This window comes from Diuraphis noxia, unplaced genomic scaffold (assembly GCF_037042655.1).
Source record: "Diuraphis noxia isolate RWA-SAM2 unplaced genomic scaffold, SU_Dnox_SAM2 contig0002, whole genome shotgun sequence".
In the NCBI taxonomy this organism is placed as follows: Eukaryota; Metazoa; Arthropoda; class Insecta; order Hemiptera; family Aphididae; genus Diuraphis; species Diuraphis noxia.
Genome location: NW_028301712.1, coordinates 86883110 through 86903865, shown reverse-complemented (window position 1 = coordinate 86903865; position 20756 = coordinate 86883110). Strand labels below are relative to the sequence as shown.

At 27.4% G+C, this 20756-nt stretch overlaps 1 protein-coding gene across 1 annotated transcript in view; it reads left to right on the top strand.

The window, feature by feature from the left end:
- The window catches only part of wake (ankyrin repeat and fibronectin type III domain containing protein wide awake), a 180537-nt gene that overhangs the window by 76543 nt on the left and 83238 nt on the right, over positions 1–20756 (top strand). The window contains exon 5 of the mRNA XM_089221303.1: positions 7064–7245. Coding sequence (XP_089077429.1) covers positions 7064–7245 — 182 coding nt within the window. The remainder of the gene's footprint in view (positions 1–7063; positions 7246–20756) is intronic.

The following is a 20756-nucleotide window of genomic DNA, read 5'->3' as shown; positions in this document are numbered from 1 at the left end:
ATATAATCTTTTGATTTATTAACACACTAATACAGACAACTGACAAGTATTATACATTTTTTTTAAATTATTAAATAAAAATAACATGGTATTTAAGAATGTACTCTGAATACTTTTTCAGGAAACTAAAAGTCTAAAACTGTTTGAGAATATAGCCAACTATATACTTCATTATATTTATTATTTAATTATTTATAAATTAACTTAACTCGAATTTGATTAAAAGTAACTCGTTATTTATTAAGCTTATATCAATTAAAGTAAGTTAAGTTAAAAATTAAGTTTATGAAAATTAAATTTAAAAAAGTTAAGTTAAAAGTTAAAATTAACTTAACTTTTAACTTTGTAACGCGTTTATGCCCAGGCTTGGATATTATGCTATAATACACAGTCTCAGTATCCTAAAATATGATAAGTAGTTTTAGTAAACTAGGTACTAATGATTTTAATAAAGTAAGTTTTATGAAAATCCAGGAAAAGCTTTAAGTCCGTCTGAAAATGGTAAATGAATGTATGTATATTATTTTACATACAATTAATTGTACCTAAACTTTTTCAAAATTTCGAAATCACTCGTTTTTTTCTGAATATGTTTATAACGTTCTAAAAGTTGTTCTTTATAAATCACACTGTATGATTTATTTATACGAAATGATTTGATGTTCTATATTTCTATTTAACACTTAGAATCGAATCGGCCAGGTTTTAAATATTAAACTGCATACTTTTAAGTATAATAAATACATTCTATACGACTATACATCACTTTTTTAGTAATATAAATATTTTTACACGATATTATATGATTTTCTTCTATTCTTTAAACATCCTTTTGAAAAACCCGTAAGACATGAAAAAATATGTTCCAAATACAAAAACAACCACATAATAGTGTAGACATTTTTAGTAATCATAAAAGTTTAAAAATTCCAGGAAGTTTTTCGTTTTATTAATTTCTACAACAGTTAAATTTTACACTGCTGACAGTTTAACAACTAAAACAGGAAACATAATATAGAATGTCTACTTACTTTTTTTTTTAAGCCTATACTTTTTAATGACCAGGAAACTCGTTGATTATAATAGTATACATATTTTGTCGCAGAAAAGTGATAAAAATAAACTGTGCGTCTTCTACGACAAACAGTTGTTTTAAACGAATGTACATAATATTGTTCCTGCAATTAAATTATTAATGGTAACATATAGCTCATGTATATGATAGTAAACTGCAAGAAGTGTAGCACAATACATAGTGGCAATTTTTACTTTTAGACCAAATTAATTTTGATAGTCAAAACTTTATTAAGTTATGAGGCACAGATATATTGTCAGACCCACCACCCACCCCATCCATCACAAAAAACATTAAACATTCTTTTTAATATAAAATATATTTATTCATTTGAATAATAATACTTTTTTTAACACATCAGATGATCTTTGAGGACACCCACCACCCCTCAAACTGAGGCACGTGCCTCAAATATAGTCCTTCGTCACGCCACTGTTTTGATTTATGTATAACTTGTTTTGTGACAACGCCACAACAATATGGTGGCTTATTATTTATTTAATATTTAAAGTGTATTCTTGTTGTACTTAACTTATATGTGCTTCAAATGTTCCATGATGCAAATAGCTCTAATCGTTAATTATTGATTATAAAAATAATTATAATTTGATTATATTTTCAATTACTTTTGCTTGTGAATATAATTTACATTTCGAGTGTTCTCACATCAATGAAGTAAAAAGGGTACAATATTGTAATTAAAACCTGAAGAAATACATATACAAATTTAAAAAAAATATAAAACTAAGACCATATAAGCAATAATTTAATATGGTTTAATATTATATGACAAAATGCTTAATGAACAATTTCTTCGGTCCATTCAACATCATCATTTTACTATATCTTATTTTGATTCTTACTATTTGACTTACTTAATATGACATTTGTTGTGTAACAACGCAATAATTAAAATTATTTACGATAAAAGATTTTTATGTTTTGTTTTTCGCTCTTTTGACCTCGCCCGGACGAAGGTCACCGGCCACCGCCGTCGTTGTCGACGACGCGCGGCGCGTTCGTATTTCGAAAACAAGGGACACCGTGCGTCGCTTTTGTCATTCACGATATTATCGTCGCGGTCGGTGGCACGTTTCAGAACGTCAATATAATCACTGTCCATTCGCCATTTAGCGTTGCCTGTCATAGGTTTTCAGCCGAAACATTATAGTAGTGAACCGTCGTGTTCTGCGAATGAAATAATTTTTAATAGTATAAACCGAGCTGTACGAGCACGTTTCAGCGTTTGACACCACGCAGTAGACGTTGTGTATGAAATATTAAATATTATACTCGTTACCTTACTATATTATACTAGGTACCTTTAATGTTTATTAAAAATTATTATTTTTTTTAGAATGAGTTTTATATATGTATATCATAATCACTGAGACAAAATATTGTTATCGCTGAGACCACTTGGTAAAACTCCCCGAGTAATAGCCTGTACTCTGAGCCCTGAGATAACGCATGTGTGGGATGTGCAGTAAAATAAAAAGTGGGCTGTTTCGTCACGGTGATGACAAATCAAACCGTTTGCGAAGTGAATAAAAATTTTGGGAGACTTATCGGACCATGTGTTTAGGGACACGGCTTTCAGTCTCTTGGTGCATTAAATGATTAAACAACTTTAAAGTTCAGTTTATACCACTAAATAAAATAATTTCAAAACGGAGCTAGGTTTATGAATTTTTTTTCAAACTAGCTTTTAGAATGATTGTAATTCAGAATTAAGACTTGAAGTATACATGCAAACAGGTATGGTTCAAATTGGGAACTATCAAATCTGGGTAGGGGATATTTATTTAAATGTTTCAACAGCACACAAACATTAATAACAATATTTTCATGTTTAATATTATTTATGTATCAAATCTATTACTTGAGCTTATTTAAATTATAATTCAGATATGATGCATAAAATGTACATATAAAATAAGTTTAAAAAAATATCAATTAATAAATGTATTATTATATTTTTTATATGCACATGAATTTGTACTTTATGTATTTAAAATATCAAAGATCAAATAGTACAATAAATTCATAAATATGGATATATGGATAGTATTATTTTTATTACTCGTGTAACTAAAAAATTAGGAATAAATATTGCTTTAAGGGGATTGGAAGCGGTGATATTCTGTCTTTGTCTAACACACACGTAGAACATACAATACGCCTGATAAAAATTATTAAAGTACTTCTAGTTACTCGATTTAAAATATGTAAAGATTTTTGAATTGGTAAACAAGTTTACTTTGCATCGGTCGAAGCATATTTTTAATGTATTTAATAAAAAAAATTGACGATTTTATAAAATTTAAAATATTTATTCTTATCAAAATATTGCTACAATCGAAAAAGTGCTTCGACCGATGCAAAGTAAACTTGTATACCAATTAACTACATCTTTACATATTTTAAATCGAACAACTAGAAGTACCTTAATTTTTGTCAGGCGTATTCTATGTCCCACGTGTGTTAGACAAAGACAGAAAATCACCACTTCCAATCCCCTTAACAGATTATGTAGAATTATGTATGTATTCAGTGTGAGCTCTGCGGGGTAGGACTAGGCTCTTTAGCTTCTCATCCATGTGTCAGTATCTGTATGTATGGAAAACATGTCAGAGTACTAAAAAAAAATAGATAGAAAACCTGTCAGTTTTTGTGGCGGTGACCATAATACATTCTTCGTTATGGTCTAATTATAATGGGAAAAAATGAATATGAAATGAAACCGAGTGCGCGCGTGGAACAAAAAAAAAAATCTAATAATTTGACTTTGAAAACGTCACGAAATTGGTCGAAACCGTCTACAATAATAGACGTGTACTCGTGTCACCATCACTATTACCCTTCAATCTTTGTTCGATTTCATATAGCCGTTGTAATAATTTATAGATCCCTCCTCCCACAGACACACATACATAAACTTCAAGATGGTCTTATTTTTAACTTACGTCAGGTTCTCGGTTCCGCTCCCACCAAAGCGGATTTCTAAAACGACTGTCACACCGCTCTTGCTATAGCACAACGTGTTGTGTACATTTAGATTTGTTATTATTGAACATTATTAATGGGTCTAGTTCGACGAATTATTTCACAATACCGCGAACACGGTTACGGGGATTAATGTCAAACCATCAGCTATTCGGTGGCTAGTCGTATAGTGGCCGAAGATAAGGGATAATCCTCTGACCGCTGTATTATTATATGTGACCACTGTACTATAAATATAATCCCAAACTCTCCCGTATTGTCGGAATAAATTATAACCGAAATAATATAATATTATTTTATTATTAGTTACAACAGAACCGCACGTGCACTTGTAACAACGCGTTCCAGGCGGTACTTACTGCCGGGAGGCCCCTTTTTCGGCCAAAATGTACCCTTCCCTTTTCAGTCAGTGTCACTTTTCCGCCAAAAAATATCCTTCGCTTTTCGGCCACTGCCCCTTTTCAGTTATTAGCTTTTTTACTAACATTATAACCTACAACTGTGTGAAAAAAATAATAAAATAAAATAATTTTCAATAAGCTGTTATAACATATTAAATTAATCAAATAAACATTAATATAATCTTGCAATACTAATAAAATATGCATTCATGAATATGTTGAAAGTGAAACCTATATAATAATAATTATGATAAAAAAATAAGATGGGTTCGTTGAAAGGCAAGTAGTCTCAAAATTTTTTAAAATTTTTTTAACCAATTCAGTCTGACATCAAATCATTAACAAAAAATGTTGATGCTAAACTATTACTGATTGGGTCACGTTTTACGTTATATTATATCAAACTAACAAGGATAATACTTGTTTATCTTTATTCAAAAAAATCAACTAATAATAAAATTAAATTTACATTGGAGAGTGCAAACTATAAAAAAAAAGTAAAATTGTTCAAACGAAAACTAATTGCTAATTTATGCGACGAAGTTAATAATATGTAAAACTATAGGTACTAGCCGAAAAGTGACACTGGCCGAAAAGAGAAGGGTATTTTTTAGGTGAATGGGAAAGGGTACATTTTGGCCGAAATGTTGACACCCTTATTCGTAGCCATCATTGAGCTTTGAGCGAGATAACTATACGGCCACAGACGTCCGAGACCCTATTTCTGGTAATCGGAAAAAAAAATCCCCGAACTACAATATTACTCACAACCTCATTCACAAATATTTTTTAACGTTAATTGGTATCTATAATTACCGAATTATTAATATTTAATTACAAATACGTATTCAATAAATTAATATAGTTGTTAGATAAACAAAGTTTTTATTAAAAAATTATATTTTTAAATATTTTTTTATCCTTATAATTTTAACTAAAAATATCTATAAAAAATACCGAGTACCTAGTATGTCCCATAGAGTATTTTAGAGTAAAGATGTATAGATATTTTTTTAGATTTTTAAATTTTTTTCAACTATTTATGAGAAACCTTGTTTTAAATTGGCAATTCTTAGCTATAGAAATTGAAAATTTTTTGCATTTTTAGAAAATGTTTGTAATTTTTAGTATTAATTATTTTTGTTTTCCGTTATAATTACATTTAAAAATGTCAACAGTTTTTTGTCTAATACATAAAGTCATAATCATAACGTTTGATTTATAAATAGCTCTAAAATATTGAAAATATTTTGAAAATGTTATCATACATTCATACATAGAAAACATCATATAAACATTTGTTCAAAATTTCAAGAAACTACAAACAATTATATCATTATATGTTTTTACTGTGAATTGGTGCCTACGTTTAATGATTATTGTTTGATAATTTATTATATAATCATTAATTTTATTATTATTTTCTATATTTTGTATTATTGACGCATTAATTATTCGAAATATTTCTATATGCTATATGTTTTTACTGTGAGTAGGTGTTAATTAACGTTTAAAAATATATGTTCAACCATTTTCATAAGGTTATGAGTAATATTGCGGTTATAACAATAATAATAATAATAATAATTCTTGTGTGACCGATGTTTAATTTATCTTCATGGTCCACTGATGAGTGGTAGGTTGCACGTTTGTTGATCCATTATAATCTATTCTCTTTCGTGTAATATTATAATTTTATGTTAATTTCAATTGCAGCCACAGTGAACCGAAAATCACAAAAATATGCTACGTTAAAATACAGATATATTGTCAATTGGTTATTGCTGAGTAAAACCATGGTTAATGTCTTAATTATTATCCGGTGACAAAATGCCTAGTCGTGCAATATATTGAAGTGCACGAATAATAATACCTAACTGTATGTTTAACTTGTATAATAATATGATACAAACATTCCTGATTTAGTATCTTCTATTATGATAGAATTGATTTTGTTTTAATTGACATTTACTAAAAGAATATTTACATCGTCTGTTTAAGTACACTTAATTAAAAGTTACATTATTATTAAATAATAGTTAAATTTGTAGAGTTGAACTATTTTATATTATGTTAGTAAAACAATATATTACAATGATATAGGGTTAACTACTGTGTCATCTTGACTCATGATGGGTACTTAAAAAGATAATATGTAGGTTGTCACACGATATTAAACTGTGTTAGAAGTAGTATTAAATATGCAGCAAAAATCGATATTATTTTTAACTTTTCCCATTTATCATAACAGAGACAGGGTATATTACTACTTATCGAAAAAGGTTTTCGTAGCCAAAATGAATAAAACAAATGTCCATTTACTAGGTGGCAGTAGAAGTTAAAAAAATAAATATATGTATATACGAGTATGTATATTGATTATTTAATTGGTCACCATACCAAATTGTGTGGTGTAATATTGTGTAAACGTTGATCATTGATGATACTCTGCACTTTTATGGTATTGATTTTTTAAAAGGGTTGAAGTGAATGGACCGCTTTGTCACGACTTGTCTGCTCGCTAACCTGTTGAAAAAATATAATTACCTATTCAAAGTAATATTCGAAATGATGTTCGCAGGGAGGATGAAGAAGACGAAAAGGAAGAAAACGAGGAAGAAAAATTAAATGTGAACGACATTTTGGAATGGTTCCCAAGGTCAGTGTCCTCGGACAGCATCGTAGAGTCCACGTATTGTGTGGACTTGGTGAGAAGGTTACCGTCTCCATTGTCCATAAAGGTGAAAGGACGATTCTGTCCCGGTAAGTGCGTGTGTTATATTATATTTTAATTTTTTTTTTTTATTTCTCAAGACTAGTTCCTTCCCATTGTCCATGTAGTTCCCATCACGGTCCCTTTAACCAATTGATTATTATTTTCTTTCCTACAGTTAATACCTAACGAGCCACTAAAGTGGTTTTGAACACTTTTTTAAATTATAACACAACAACTAACTATAAATAATTATTTTGGAAACTAAGCTATTACAAAAATCAAAATTGATAAAAGTGTTACGGACGTATAAATACATTGTAATATTGTATGTGCGGTATACTATTGATCTGATTTAATAAACTAACACAAATTGTTTTATAACGTTTTTGTGTGATGTCATTAAAACAATATTGTCCGTTAATATTAATAGTATGATGGATAAAATATTTTACACTTGACATTACATAATATAATATAAGTATAATAAGATATAGATGATAGGTACCATAATATACAATATAATTATGAAAAATTGCTTTTATTACCTAGGTTTAATAAAATGGATATCATGATGATCGTAATATTTTATTTGTACTGTACATTACATTTAATTTTGAACTGTTTGTGCTTTAAAAATATATATCAATCAATAAGTGACATTGAAACGATATTGACTATAAAAAATATACAAATAAATAATTGAGTAGTAACATATAATTTTATTGGTTGGGATCTATTTTTTAGGGTTAACAATTGCACAACACTCTATAAAGGTCAAGTGTTAGACATTGCTAACATTTAACAGGTTGGTACCTATAGAATATTTATTAAACGATTCAAGTCCACATATATTATAGGATTCAAATGATATTATATACATAATGATATTAAGATACTCATCTTTAAAAAAAGAAACATTTGCTCTCAAATATGAAAATAACAAAACATTAAAACCACTTTCGATACATCCACAATAATTCCACATGGCCATGATTTTAGATATTATTTTCTAATATTTAGTTCTTGAAATAACTCTTGTATCCGTCTGACATAACATGACTTAGAACAATATATCTTATTAATATTTTCCCAGTGGAGTTTTAGATTACTGGATCCTATAGTAGTTGTGGACTTGAATCCTTTAATAAATATTCTATAGGTACCAACCTGTTAAATGTTAGCGATTCCTAACACTTAAACTTTATAGAGTGTTGTGCAATTGTTAGCCCTAAAAAAATAGATCGCAACCAATAAAATTATATGTTACTTCTCAATTATTTATTTGTATATTTTTTATAGTCAATAACGTTTCAATGTCACTTATTAATTGATATATATTTTTAAAGCACAAACCGTTCAAAGTTAAATGTAATGTACAGTATAAATAAAATATTATGATCATCTTGATATAAATTTTATTAAACCTAATAAAATCAATTTTTCATAATTTTATACATCTCTACTATAACAATATGGAAGTTCAAGGCGTGTTTATTGTTTAGATACTAAAAAGATAAATTTTTAACCATAATATACAACGCATAATATTTTTAAAATAAAATATAATAAAATCTCTAAATGTTTTGTTTTACTTGTTATACATGTTTCATTCAAAATGTTTATAAGGTTATGAAATATTTTTCGTGTTGAAGATTCTCATAATCACGATGTACCTATATATGTTGAGTAAAATACTTAAATGTAGTTTAATAAGTGCCTACCATAGAGTCTGCTTAATATAACTTATAAGTAAATGTTGCATTTAGTATATGAATAATTGTTGCCCGTTGGTGTTTAGGCACATGATCTATTTAAGGCTAAAAGATAAGTAACATAATTTTTGTATTCTTTGTTGAGTTCAGTTTGTTAGTTAATTTCCGTTCAAAACTTTATTGCAAAAGTTTAACGAAAGTTGAAAGAAAAATTAACTCACGGAAATTCCAAACATTCATCAAAATGAAAACTTTTATTATTATTACTTTTTTTTACTACATATCTTTGTACATTCATCATACTACGTTAAACATGAAATAATACTTCCACTAGATTTATATTACGTATTACTTATAATGGACAATAACTTTTTCATCAATACTGCAAACGCAATTTCCCTGTATCTAAGTTTATAAGTACCTAGGTATTAAAAAATGTATGGTAAAAATAACCATATTTAGATACTTATCTTTGAATTGTTAAATGAAATGTGTTATTGATTAATGATTATTATTAGTTACGTTCAATACGGGTTCAGAAAGAATTGTTATAAAAAGGTATAAATACCTTCGCCATTTATAATAGGTACTAACAATGGCAGATAAATTAGGTTATTGTTATTTGTTTTAATTGATGGTAATATTAATGTTTTTTATAGTATGTTGGTATTTTTTAATTTAAATTACTTATTCTGTTACTATTCGTTTTTAAAAATTTAATGTAACTATATTATTATGTTATTCACATACACGCAATCGGAGTTTGTACGTAATAGGTACGTCTGAGTGTATGACGTCTGTATATTATTATTATTACTTATTATTTGTACATAAGTTATCTTTCATCACTGAATACGTTTTAATTTCATTGTCAATACACAACTTCGGGAAGTAAATATATTTTTGAATATTATTAAGAATATCGAAGACAAATATTCTATTTAGAATGTTTGTGGAAATGAAAAATACGAGGAGAATATATTTTGTGGGAAAAACGAAAATAATAAAATTACACAAATATCTTTTTCAATATTTTTCTATTATACATTTGTAAAAATTGGAAATTGTATTTAATGACTAATGATAACGAGATCGTTTATTTATTACTGCTTGGAAGCGTGAAAATACTTAACAATAGAAGAATGATTTGAAATAAAATAAAAGTTTTCACCAGGAGACCTTATAAGATTCAAATTAACAAATAATTGAATATTGTATGAATACAAGTGGACAGTGAACACTCTTATTCATTGTTTCGGTTTTATTTATTTATTATTTTGAAAAAAATGTGTAAAGGCAAATGTTACAATACATGCAACAGCATTTTATACAAAAGCATAACTCACTTCTGTTTTAGGAAAATCGATTTTAATTTTATCAAACTTGCATGATATATTAAGGTAGTTTATTATTTTAGGAAGTACCTACTTATATTATGACAACATACTATATGGTTGAGTACGTCTGTGTTTGATGTCCCTACATATTATACGCAAATAAAAGCATTTAATTTTATTAAAAATGTATAAATATTATTATTGAGATTATATTGTAGTAAAATCTTTTCTCGATGGTACATTGTTAATCTAAAATTTTGAATGTTTATTACTTATAATATGCCCGTTTCCACGAAATATAACAAATAATAACGACCAATGAGAAAAATAATATAAAATATATATAATAGTCTGTCAATGATGATAGGTGAACCACTTTGTAGACATTTTGTTATATAAAAGTGATTTAACGTAAAGGGTAGGTTATATCGGTTATAGGTAACGTCTTATAGCTTATTGTAATACAATGAGATAGTTAATCCGATGTTGATACTCATTTCATTTCAATCTCTTTGGTTCGAATGCGATTACTGGTTTATCAACGAACGTGTTATGCTTACCATGTGAACCAGTACGGAAATGTGTTTATGATTAAAAGCACTTTTGTTGTTTGTAAGCGAATTTAAAAATCGATTTCGTACTAAACTTATTTTTAGATTTAGATGTTAAAACTTTTTTAGATTTATTTTTATAAATTTATTTATTTTTTAAACTTGTTTTTCTTCCTATGTAAACTGCGAAATTCATTGGAAATCATAAATCAAGTAATAGTTTAATAGTTAATTTGAATTGCACATCAATCTTTCGGTTGAGTTAATCGCAAACATGCATTTAATATGTTTAAATCTCTTCGGTTGTCAGGTAATAGTAATAAAAAAAATCCAACATTTTTCTGAATCCTATCAGAAATTTAAGTTGGGAATTTATATTTTTTATTAAAAATATATCCATGGATATTTAACGTAATTTATTCTGACTCTAAATCCACATTGATAAAATGTAATATATTATATAAACATTAAATAGATATACACTATACAATGTATACGTGTTTCTTCTGAGATTATTGATTTGTACGTGAAAATATCAGAAAACTGAAATATAACATAGTAGTTTCATAATATCATAACAGAAAATAATATTTGATTCCTGAGATTTTAAGCTACATATTTTAACAAATAATATAATGACAATGGTTTATTTTTTTTATCGATGAAAGACGTGATTTATTTTTCTATGTATTATAAAAACATAATATTATGAATAAGTAAAAAACAAATATTATTGTTGAATTTGAATTTTGTTTTTAAGCCTGTATGCACTCAGTGTTGTATTTTCTTATAAATATATATAGTTTGATAAAAATTATATTGTATGTATTCTAAAGAATGGCATGTAAAATCAATAAAGAATATAAGTTCAGATGAATATGGGCAATTTAATAATTGTCGCCACTCATCTTACGCTCTTTCATATTGTTTCTAATGCATAAACTTATATAGGTACTAGATAAATATATCAATTTTATGATACATTAATCATACTTGTATCTATATAGGTAATGTATATTTATCTTGTAAATATATATTAAACAACGATTATGCTTAACCTCCAGTAAGAGTTGACAACTATAAATATAAAATAATCATAATGTCTAATTCTAAAAGAAAATTTTTTTTTTGGTTAAAAATTAAAAATTTGGCTGCATAAGCAAAATTCACAAAAAAGTCGGTATCTAGATTGTAGACTAGTAAGTAAGTAGGTAGATATCTACATAATATTATATGTTAGTCATTGTGAATGGGTGTACAAATATTATAACAAATAAATATATTATTAGTACCTATTACTAAGGTATATCTATATACCTATTTGTATAGAAGATCTGATAAGCAGCTAAATGTTATTTAATACTGCACAATCGATGAAATATTCCAGATCCCGAAAGTAAGTTATTTTTATTACTTATTAGGTAAATCTATTTTACGACGTAGGTCAGTTTCTAATTCAACATACAAATCATATAATAATATTTTTTTTTTAATTATGTTTGAATAACACTGGCAATTATTGTCATTACTCAGAAAGCATCATTGCCTCAATGCCAATTCCCCAATTTGCGACTTTTGCGATAGTTTATTATATATAACACTACTGACGCCAAAGTAGTATTGCATTATAACTACTGCTATACTGGCTAAGGACTTCCAGTTTTTCGTATTTGTCAAGAAAGGTCGCAAAACAATGAGAGTAATGTATGAATATATTAAATTTCATAACACAAGTAGGTTAAAGTGAACATTTTAGTTTGCAAGTTTTTGCGTACCTATTTTGAGGTTATTAAATATAAATGGATAGGTATTATAACTAATAAAAATATAGTTTGGTATTTTTCTATGTAGTAAAATTCATTCGGACCAATAAGAACTTACTTTGAAAAATGTTATGTGTAAAATATTGGAAATTTTTTTAACGTGAAAGAGTAGAAAACTACAAAAAAAGACAAAAGCAATTAATTTTTCAATTTTTTATAAAGTAAATAATCAAACTACCTTTTTTATATTTTTGTTTTCATAATATTTGTATAATTTAAGTAAGTACTGGAATTCATAAAATAATTTTTTTTTTACACATATTTTAAGTGCGTAATTAATATTTTCAGATTCATAGGAATTAGGAGTCTTATACACTAGTTATAACTATAGACTATCGCTATAATACGATCGGCCTTATTTTACCAACACACGCATGGCACTAGGGTACTATAAGAGCATAATATGTAATTTGGACGCAATGTAACTATGTGATTTTATACCTACACAAATCAAGATGAATTTCAAAGATGCCAACACTTTGAGTGATGTATACATAAGGATAACCTACCATAAGGTTATGCCTTATACACATTTTGTACGTAACTATATTTCTAATCTGTACTATAAATTGTACACTGTGATAACTAGAGGTCAGATTTTTATGATTTTACATATTTGTTTCTAGTCTATGCAGTTAAGTGGGAGTGAGAAATCTTTACGATTCGTGAAACACAGAATTCATAGGAAAAAATTTATTCTGCATAAAAAAGCATATTTTATGGGTTAGAGAATATTTGAGAATATTTTTGTAATATCGGTATGTAATGGATATATTTCACGTATATCAGCACTTTCATAATTTTCACTAAATAATTCTGTTTATAAATAATTAATTTCTGGATTTTAATAAAAATTAATCTCCAGGTATTCCTTATCGATTGCGATAGCACATAGGTTATTTCGCAACTGATTTTTTTTTAATATTAAAAGAATATTTTGGATATTTAAGGACATAAAACATCATATATCTGGTATTTTAAAAGAATATTAAGAGAATATATTGCCTAATTTATGCGACATAAAAACATCATATTTTAAGGATTTTAAGAGAATATAAATCCGACCTCTAGTGATAACCCTAAACTTACTATTAATTATTTTAAATGATAAAATAATAAATCATTATTAAAATAAAAACCGGTATTTGGCTTTAAAGAGGATTTAAAAAATTTACTTGAGCACTTATAGATAAAATATAAGTTTATGTTTTTCTAACATTTTATAGCTATGTGTTTATGACTTATGAGGTAGCATGGGCAATTACATTTTGTTTTTGCTCTATAGAGATATTGAAGTTGATAAAGTAACTAAATATGTTTAAAATAATTAATCATTGCGTTAATCAGTAGTACAACTTAAGTTATTGATAAATGACTAAGTTAATGTGAGAATTTAGCTCATTAGTATCTATATATAGAATCAGGCCTCTAGGAATAGCTATTATATTCAATATATCAATCCTTGTCAGAGCATCAAAATTACAATCATATACTGTGTGATTTATGGAATTAAACTATTGTTTGCTAATACTTAATATTAAGTCAAAGTAGTAGACATTATTAATATTGTAATATTAAGATGTGAATAAAATATTACGCATTGAAGCATAAATAATATAGCGTTTGTTCTGGATCAAATCATAATCACGTAATATGTATTATGCTTTATTAATAGTTAAGCATTTATTTAACTTTGAAGATAATATCAAACCAGATACTCTTAAATTACTCACTCACTGTACTAATAATATTTTAATTTATTATCTTTAGTCAAGTGAATTTATTTAATGAAAAAAAAAAAATTAAATATAGTAATAAGATGCTTAGTTCTCCCAATGTAAAATATTGATATTATATGTATGCATTTTACCCTTTTATTGACAACCATATTAAAATACTTTAATTAAATGCAAATTTCATGACACTTGGTCTACAGAAACCAATGCAACGACGGGCTTAAAAGTTTAAAATAATGTACAATAGTTTTTGAATATAATTTAATTGGTTGGTTAGGAATATAAACATATTTTATAACAAAAATTTTAATTTAATAAAAAAATGTCTATTATATTATAATATTATTCAAACAATTTTCAAACTATGCAGGTTATATTATTTACTAGCTGAATTCGTGCACTTCGTAGTCCGTTAAAAATCTTACCTTTTTTATGACTCAAAACTGTGTGTTAAATTAGTTTCCTGTGATTATGCTAGCAGTATATTTTTATACATACATATATAGATGTATAACGGTTAAATTATACTAAGTTATAATCTTACAATAATATTCAATTAAGTTTATCATAACGTGATTTTTTATTTATTGATAATAATTTTATTATTTGGGTCCATAATTTTTTAACTTGGTCTATTTTTTCTGTCCATAGGTCTAATATATCTTTGTACCAAATTTCGTAACCATTTAGAAATGCATAAAGAACAGACTGACAGAAATCGATTTTTATATATTATCTATAATTTTTACTTTGAATCAATACGTTTTAATATACGAATACTACGAATAATAGTATTTGAAATAAATATCTACCAACGTTTCAAATAAAATATTTTACCTAGTGAGTATCATGACCTTTATTTTTATCAAATCCAATACTACGCTATATTCAATAATATATACTTACAATCACACTACAATATATTTTCAACCCGAGAACATACATTTGGGAGCATAAACAACTAATGTGATAGTGTAGAAAAGGCAAATTGAGAGAATATCGTGATTTTGAGAAAGGTTGTAAAGTTGTTAGGACATATGTTACAGGTAGCCCGAAAAATAAAATTGATGGAGGTTGCGGAAAACCTCTTAGTAAAAAAGGGACCACGAACGGTGATAAAATATTGTAAAAGGAGAGTATTTGTATATTTTGCACATTGTACACAGTATAATATATGCATATACGTGTATCCATAATCTATAGCTATATATACACGCACATATCCAATGTTAAGTGAAAAAAAAATGAAAAACTTATTTTTGCATCGTATCCATTATTAAGGTTTTCATACTTTGTAAACACATTATATAAATACCGTCGAGGAGAAATAAATGATTTTTTTACAAGTTCGTTATAATACCAAAGCGATTAAATTCTTTATAGTCTAATAAGTTTAACACCATATTTTAAGTATACGGTGCGAGAATTAAAATTAAATATTCATCAATGAAAATTATTTGGGCATCAAAATTTTTGCAAAATCAATTTTTTTGTTTCAAATCACTTTTATTTATATGAATAAGCAGATTAATTTCCAGCGATCATTTTTAAACTTCTTCTCTATAATTCTTATGAATTCTTATTTTTCATTTGTTTTATATCATGTTTACGGTTGTTTTTAATCAAACAAAATCATTTTTACGTTCATAGAGGTAATTGATGAAATTAATTTTAGTTTTGTTTAAATACACATAAGCTTATAGAACCCGTATTTTTCTACCCAACATAACCTTCATTCAATTATTATTAAAAATGCATAATATATTATGATATTTAGTTTAACACATTCATATTGCTTTTGGTATATAGTTGATTAAATAACAATTATAAGTATCATATTCTACTCAAAGCCAAATAATTTAATTAATAAACTTATAATAAAATATGTTCTAACCTAATTATTAATGTGTAGTTTAGTAGTTATTATCCCTCTTATGAATTTCACGAGCAGTTTACAATATTAGCGAACAGACGTTATTAATTTTAATTGTGCTTAACGGGAGAAGAAAATATCTTATAGGTAACTTATAGTTGTACAATTAAAATAGTTATTCATTGTGATAATGGTGTTGGTGACGAAGGATGCAGTAACATTCAAAAGCGATATTTTGATACCCAAAAGTTGCAAAAAAAATGTGCGTTAAAAAAAATACGATTTAAATGAGATAGATAAATGCAGTTAGCTGGAGAATAGTTGAAATTCAATTTAAAATATTAAAAATGAAGTACCTAGGTAAAAGTAAACTATCTGTGAATGATCCAATTGTTAGAGAAAATAAAAAAATATTGTGATCATATCTTAATACATATTATATTACTATTTAAATTTAATACTTGGCTTAATAGTTTTTACATTTAATCATTTACTTTTAAATTGTGTGCACATTTATATTCTTAAGCTTAATCGTGTTAAGCCTTAATTGGCGTAGGTTATATCTTATTATACAATATGAAAAAATTATAAATAAATAATAAAGCTACTAAGACGTATATTATTTTATTTTATTTTATTAAACGAATATACCCTCGGTGACATAGGCTATTGGGTTAGACGTTTATTATGTACACCAATATCTTATAAACTTATTGTCTATAGGACATAAGTATAGTTATAGTTATTTATAATAGATACTGAAATTGAATGAATTACCGTTAACATGCTCATATTGTAGCAAATGCAGGGCGTATGCAAATGTGCAATGCAGAGGTAGTTATATCTAAATATAAACATTAACAATTAACTTTAATTTATTAATTTATATTTAAATATTTATCTTTTATAAATTCATGTTAAAATATGAGCAATTGATTTCAAACGTTATTTTATGCAATCATTTTTGACATTTTATTTAAACGTTAATAGGAATTATTCAGCCAGGGAAATTAAATAATTTTAAAACTTTTATTCTTTAGTTTTCATATCTTAAAAAAATGAATGTAATTTATAAAATATGACAGCTTAAATTTTAAACAGAATACATTTTCTCATCCTTTTTTATTAAAGTTAATAGGTTTAAAATGTTTAAATATTTCAAAATAAATTCTAGTTTGTTCTGAAAAAAAAAAACCAATTGCTACTTAGTTTATTTTATTAACATTTAAATTATTTTCAAAATTCACATTAAAAATAAATCAATATTACTTTAAAAGTTATTTTGTGTAGAAGACTACTAACTAGTATTAATAACTGATTGCATAATTAATTATGGCATAGTTACAAGAGACAGGATATATACCTATATAAATTATTTAATAATAATTTATGAAAAATCTCTAAAATAGTTTCATTTTTTTTTTTTTTTCATAAGAATTTAATATAATATATAGTCTATACAGATATATGCGTTGTATATGTAAATATGATAAGATAGGATGAAAACCCATAAATAGGGGTTGCATAAATAAGAAGCCAACCATTAGTGAAAATTAGCTTAGGAGTAAGAAAATAAAAATAAAAGGTCACAACACCACTTTTTTTTAATAAGCTACAAAGATTTTCATAGAGTACAGGAAGGATATGTATGTAAGTAATTTAAGAGTGAATTGTGATGATTTTTTAGTGTAGAGAAAAACGATTGTAAAAAGGTTCCGCTTTCTTCTCAGTTGATTATAAGGCTATTGCGAATAGTTAAATTAAAGAAAAAGTGTGGAGCATTGTCAATACTATATGGATTAAAGATAAATTCAAATAATATGTTTTTGTGAATCATTAGTACAAATATTAAAAATGTTAAATTCATTTTCAGTTTTAACTCATATGATTTAACTAGGATAGATGCCGATAAGTTTTATGATAAATCGATTTTTATTGTAATATAACCATATAGGTAACAATAAAAAAAAAAAATGAAAATGTTAAAGTTTTGAAATTCTCAGTAACTATATTTTATAATTTGTCATATATGGTTTGATATAAAATAATATTGTTATGACATTTCAGAATAAGTTATATAACTCATATTATGATTACGTGCAGGTTTATACATACCTACCTACTTTTATTTTTCGAGATGGGGCAAACTTTTCATTTCAAGTGACTTGGGAGTTGGAATAATGTCTCCACTCTCCATGTCGATATAAAGTTAAAATTGTTCATACATGCACTATAGTATTGATACGGAGCGTTGAATCCCAACGTTCTGCGTCGTGAAATAAATAACAAATTGCGAGTATTGGTCATCACATTAATCTATTGCTATATCGAATAATAATTTATACAATGTTAGGCCAAGTAAAGCGTTGATTTTCACCACCCAGACTTGATAAGTGAGGTGGTACAGTCGTTGGTACTTGTGGCTAGTCGGGTACAGGCCGGACTCTATTTACAATGTCGGGTATGTTAAATTTTGACAAGACGGTGGGGAACCGCCCGTCACCGGTACAAGCTTATATAAGCGGTACTCCGGTGGCGAAGCAGGTTCGGAAAAGATCAACTTATTAATTAAGTGGCGATTTTTACCCCCCACGGTAAAAATATACTAGGATATTTTTACCGGGGGTAAAATTAACCTAGGATATATTTACCAGGGGTAAAGAAAACTTAGTATATTTATACCCCCGGTAAAATTATAAGGGGGGTAAAATTATCCTAGGTGGTTAAATTTACCCCTGGTAAAAATATACTAGGTTAATTTTACCCCCGGTAAAATTGTTCTACAGCGGGGTAAAAATATACTGGGATAAATTAAACTTTATTTAAATTATACTAGGATATATTTACCTCCCAGCTGAATTCATATAGGATATTTTTACCCCCCCTATAAAAATGTGTTCTTATTATTATATTGATTTGTTTATTAAAAATCAAACAGTATTTTCAACATATTCGTGACTGTCGCTAAATATTATGATAAGAATAAAAATACAACTATACAATTCAAAATAAAATGTACGGTATTATACTTAATTAAGAATCAAGTTGGATAAAAAAACTTTGATTCTAAACTAAAGTTAATTGAATTTCTGGATATTGCCTAAACTTTTTATGATTTAGTATTTACAGTAAAAATATTATTCAATGTCCTTTAACTTACAAATGATTCAATGAACAATTACAAAAATTACAAAAATTACTTTAAAACCTTTTCATTATGAGACAATGATAAAATGCAAAATATGTTAATAATTTATTTCTCTAAATCAATCTACTATTTGGTCAAAACTACTTCAATCGTTGACAAAAAAAATAATAAATGTGTTGGTAGGTAAGGTACATATTATATTTTGTATATTTTTAAAATACTTTAACGAGTACGTGTTGAATTGTGTGGAATCTTGTATTAAATTGTCATACTTTTTAACTGAGCATAAACATATAGATACTTATATACAACTATGCAAAAAAACCTAAGAAAAAAAAAATTCTAAATAGGTAGCTTAAAATGAGCCAAATATTTTGCAAATTGTCTAATAAATAGCAAATGCCTATTTGATGCAAATTACAAGTACCTATGACAAACTATTTTTGAACTACATACGGTTCGTTGATTATATTCTAGGATATTTTTACCCCCCTTAAAAACACATTTTTACCGGGGGGTAAAAATAATCTACTACAAAAATTCAATGGGAGGTAAATATATTCTAGTATATTTTTACCCCTCTGTCGAATATTTTTACCCCCGGTAAAGTTATCCTAGGATAATTTCCCCCCCGGTAAAAATATTTGAGGGTATTAAAAACCTGCGACAGTGACTCTGAAAAGAGCCGTTTCATGTGTTGCTCGACTGAGTCGACGATGGTTGCCACGCGGAATCTATCTGATGGTTTCGGGGCTTCAGACTGTGGTACTGGTCGATCGTCGTTCTTGCCTGGTTGATGGTGTCCGCGTTGTCCTCCGGGATAACTCGGCTCGTATCGTAGTGTATTACGCCGTATTCGACAACCGATTAACCCTGAGCGGTGAGAATAAGCGTAACGCCGGCTGCTCGGCCGGTATGCAATCCGTACGCTCACTGATGATGCTCGGCGATAGTATTGTTGATAGGGCCGGCCGTTCGGTGTTTCTCCACCGTCTCCGGTAGACAACAGTCGTGTATCGTCCGTGCGGCGTGAGTCGCTGAGTGGGTCGTAGTATTGGTGTCCGGCAACAGGTTCACTGGGTGATCGGCAGTCGGCGGATAACGGCTTGTGCGTTGTACGTCGTGGCTGATGATCGTCGTTAACTTGAGTTTCCAAATGATTCCAGTTCTTCGTAATTGATTGTTCAGTTATTGAAGAGTTGAGGTTTGGAATTGGAATGAATGTCCTCTTTTTCTTTTTTTTGCTTTGTTGGGGTTAGGTTAGGTTTAGCTCAACGGTGCTGTTTTCACTCAGCGAACTTGTTCGTCTGTTCGAGTATAAACGTCGTTGTGTGTATAACGGTGTTGTTATAGCGATTACTTAAATGGTAGTCTGTGG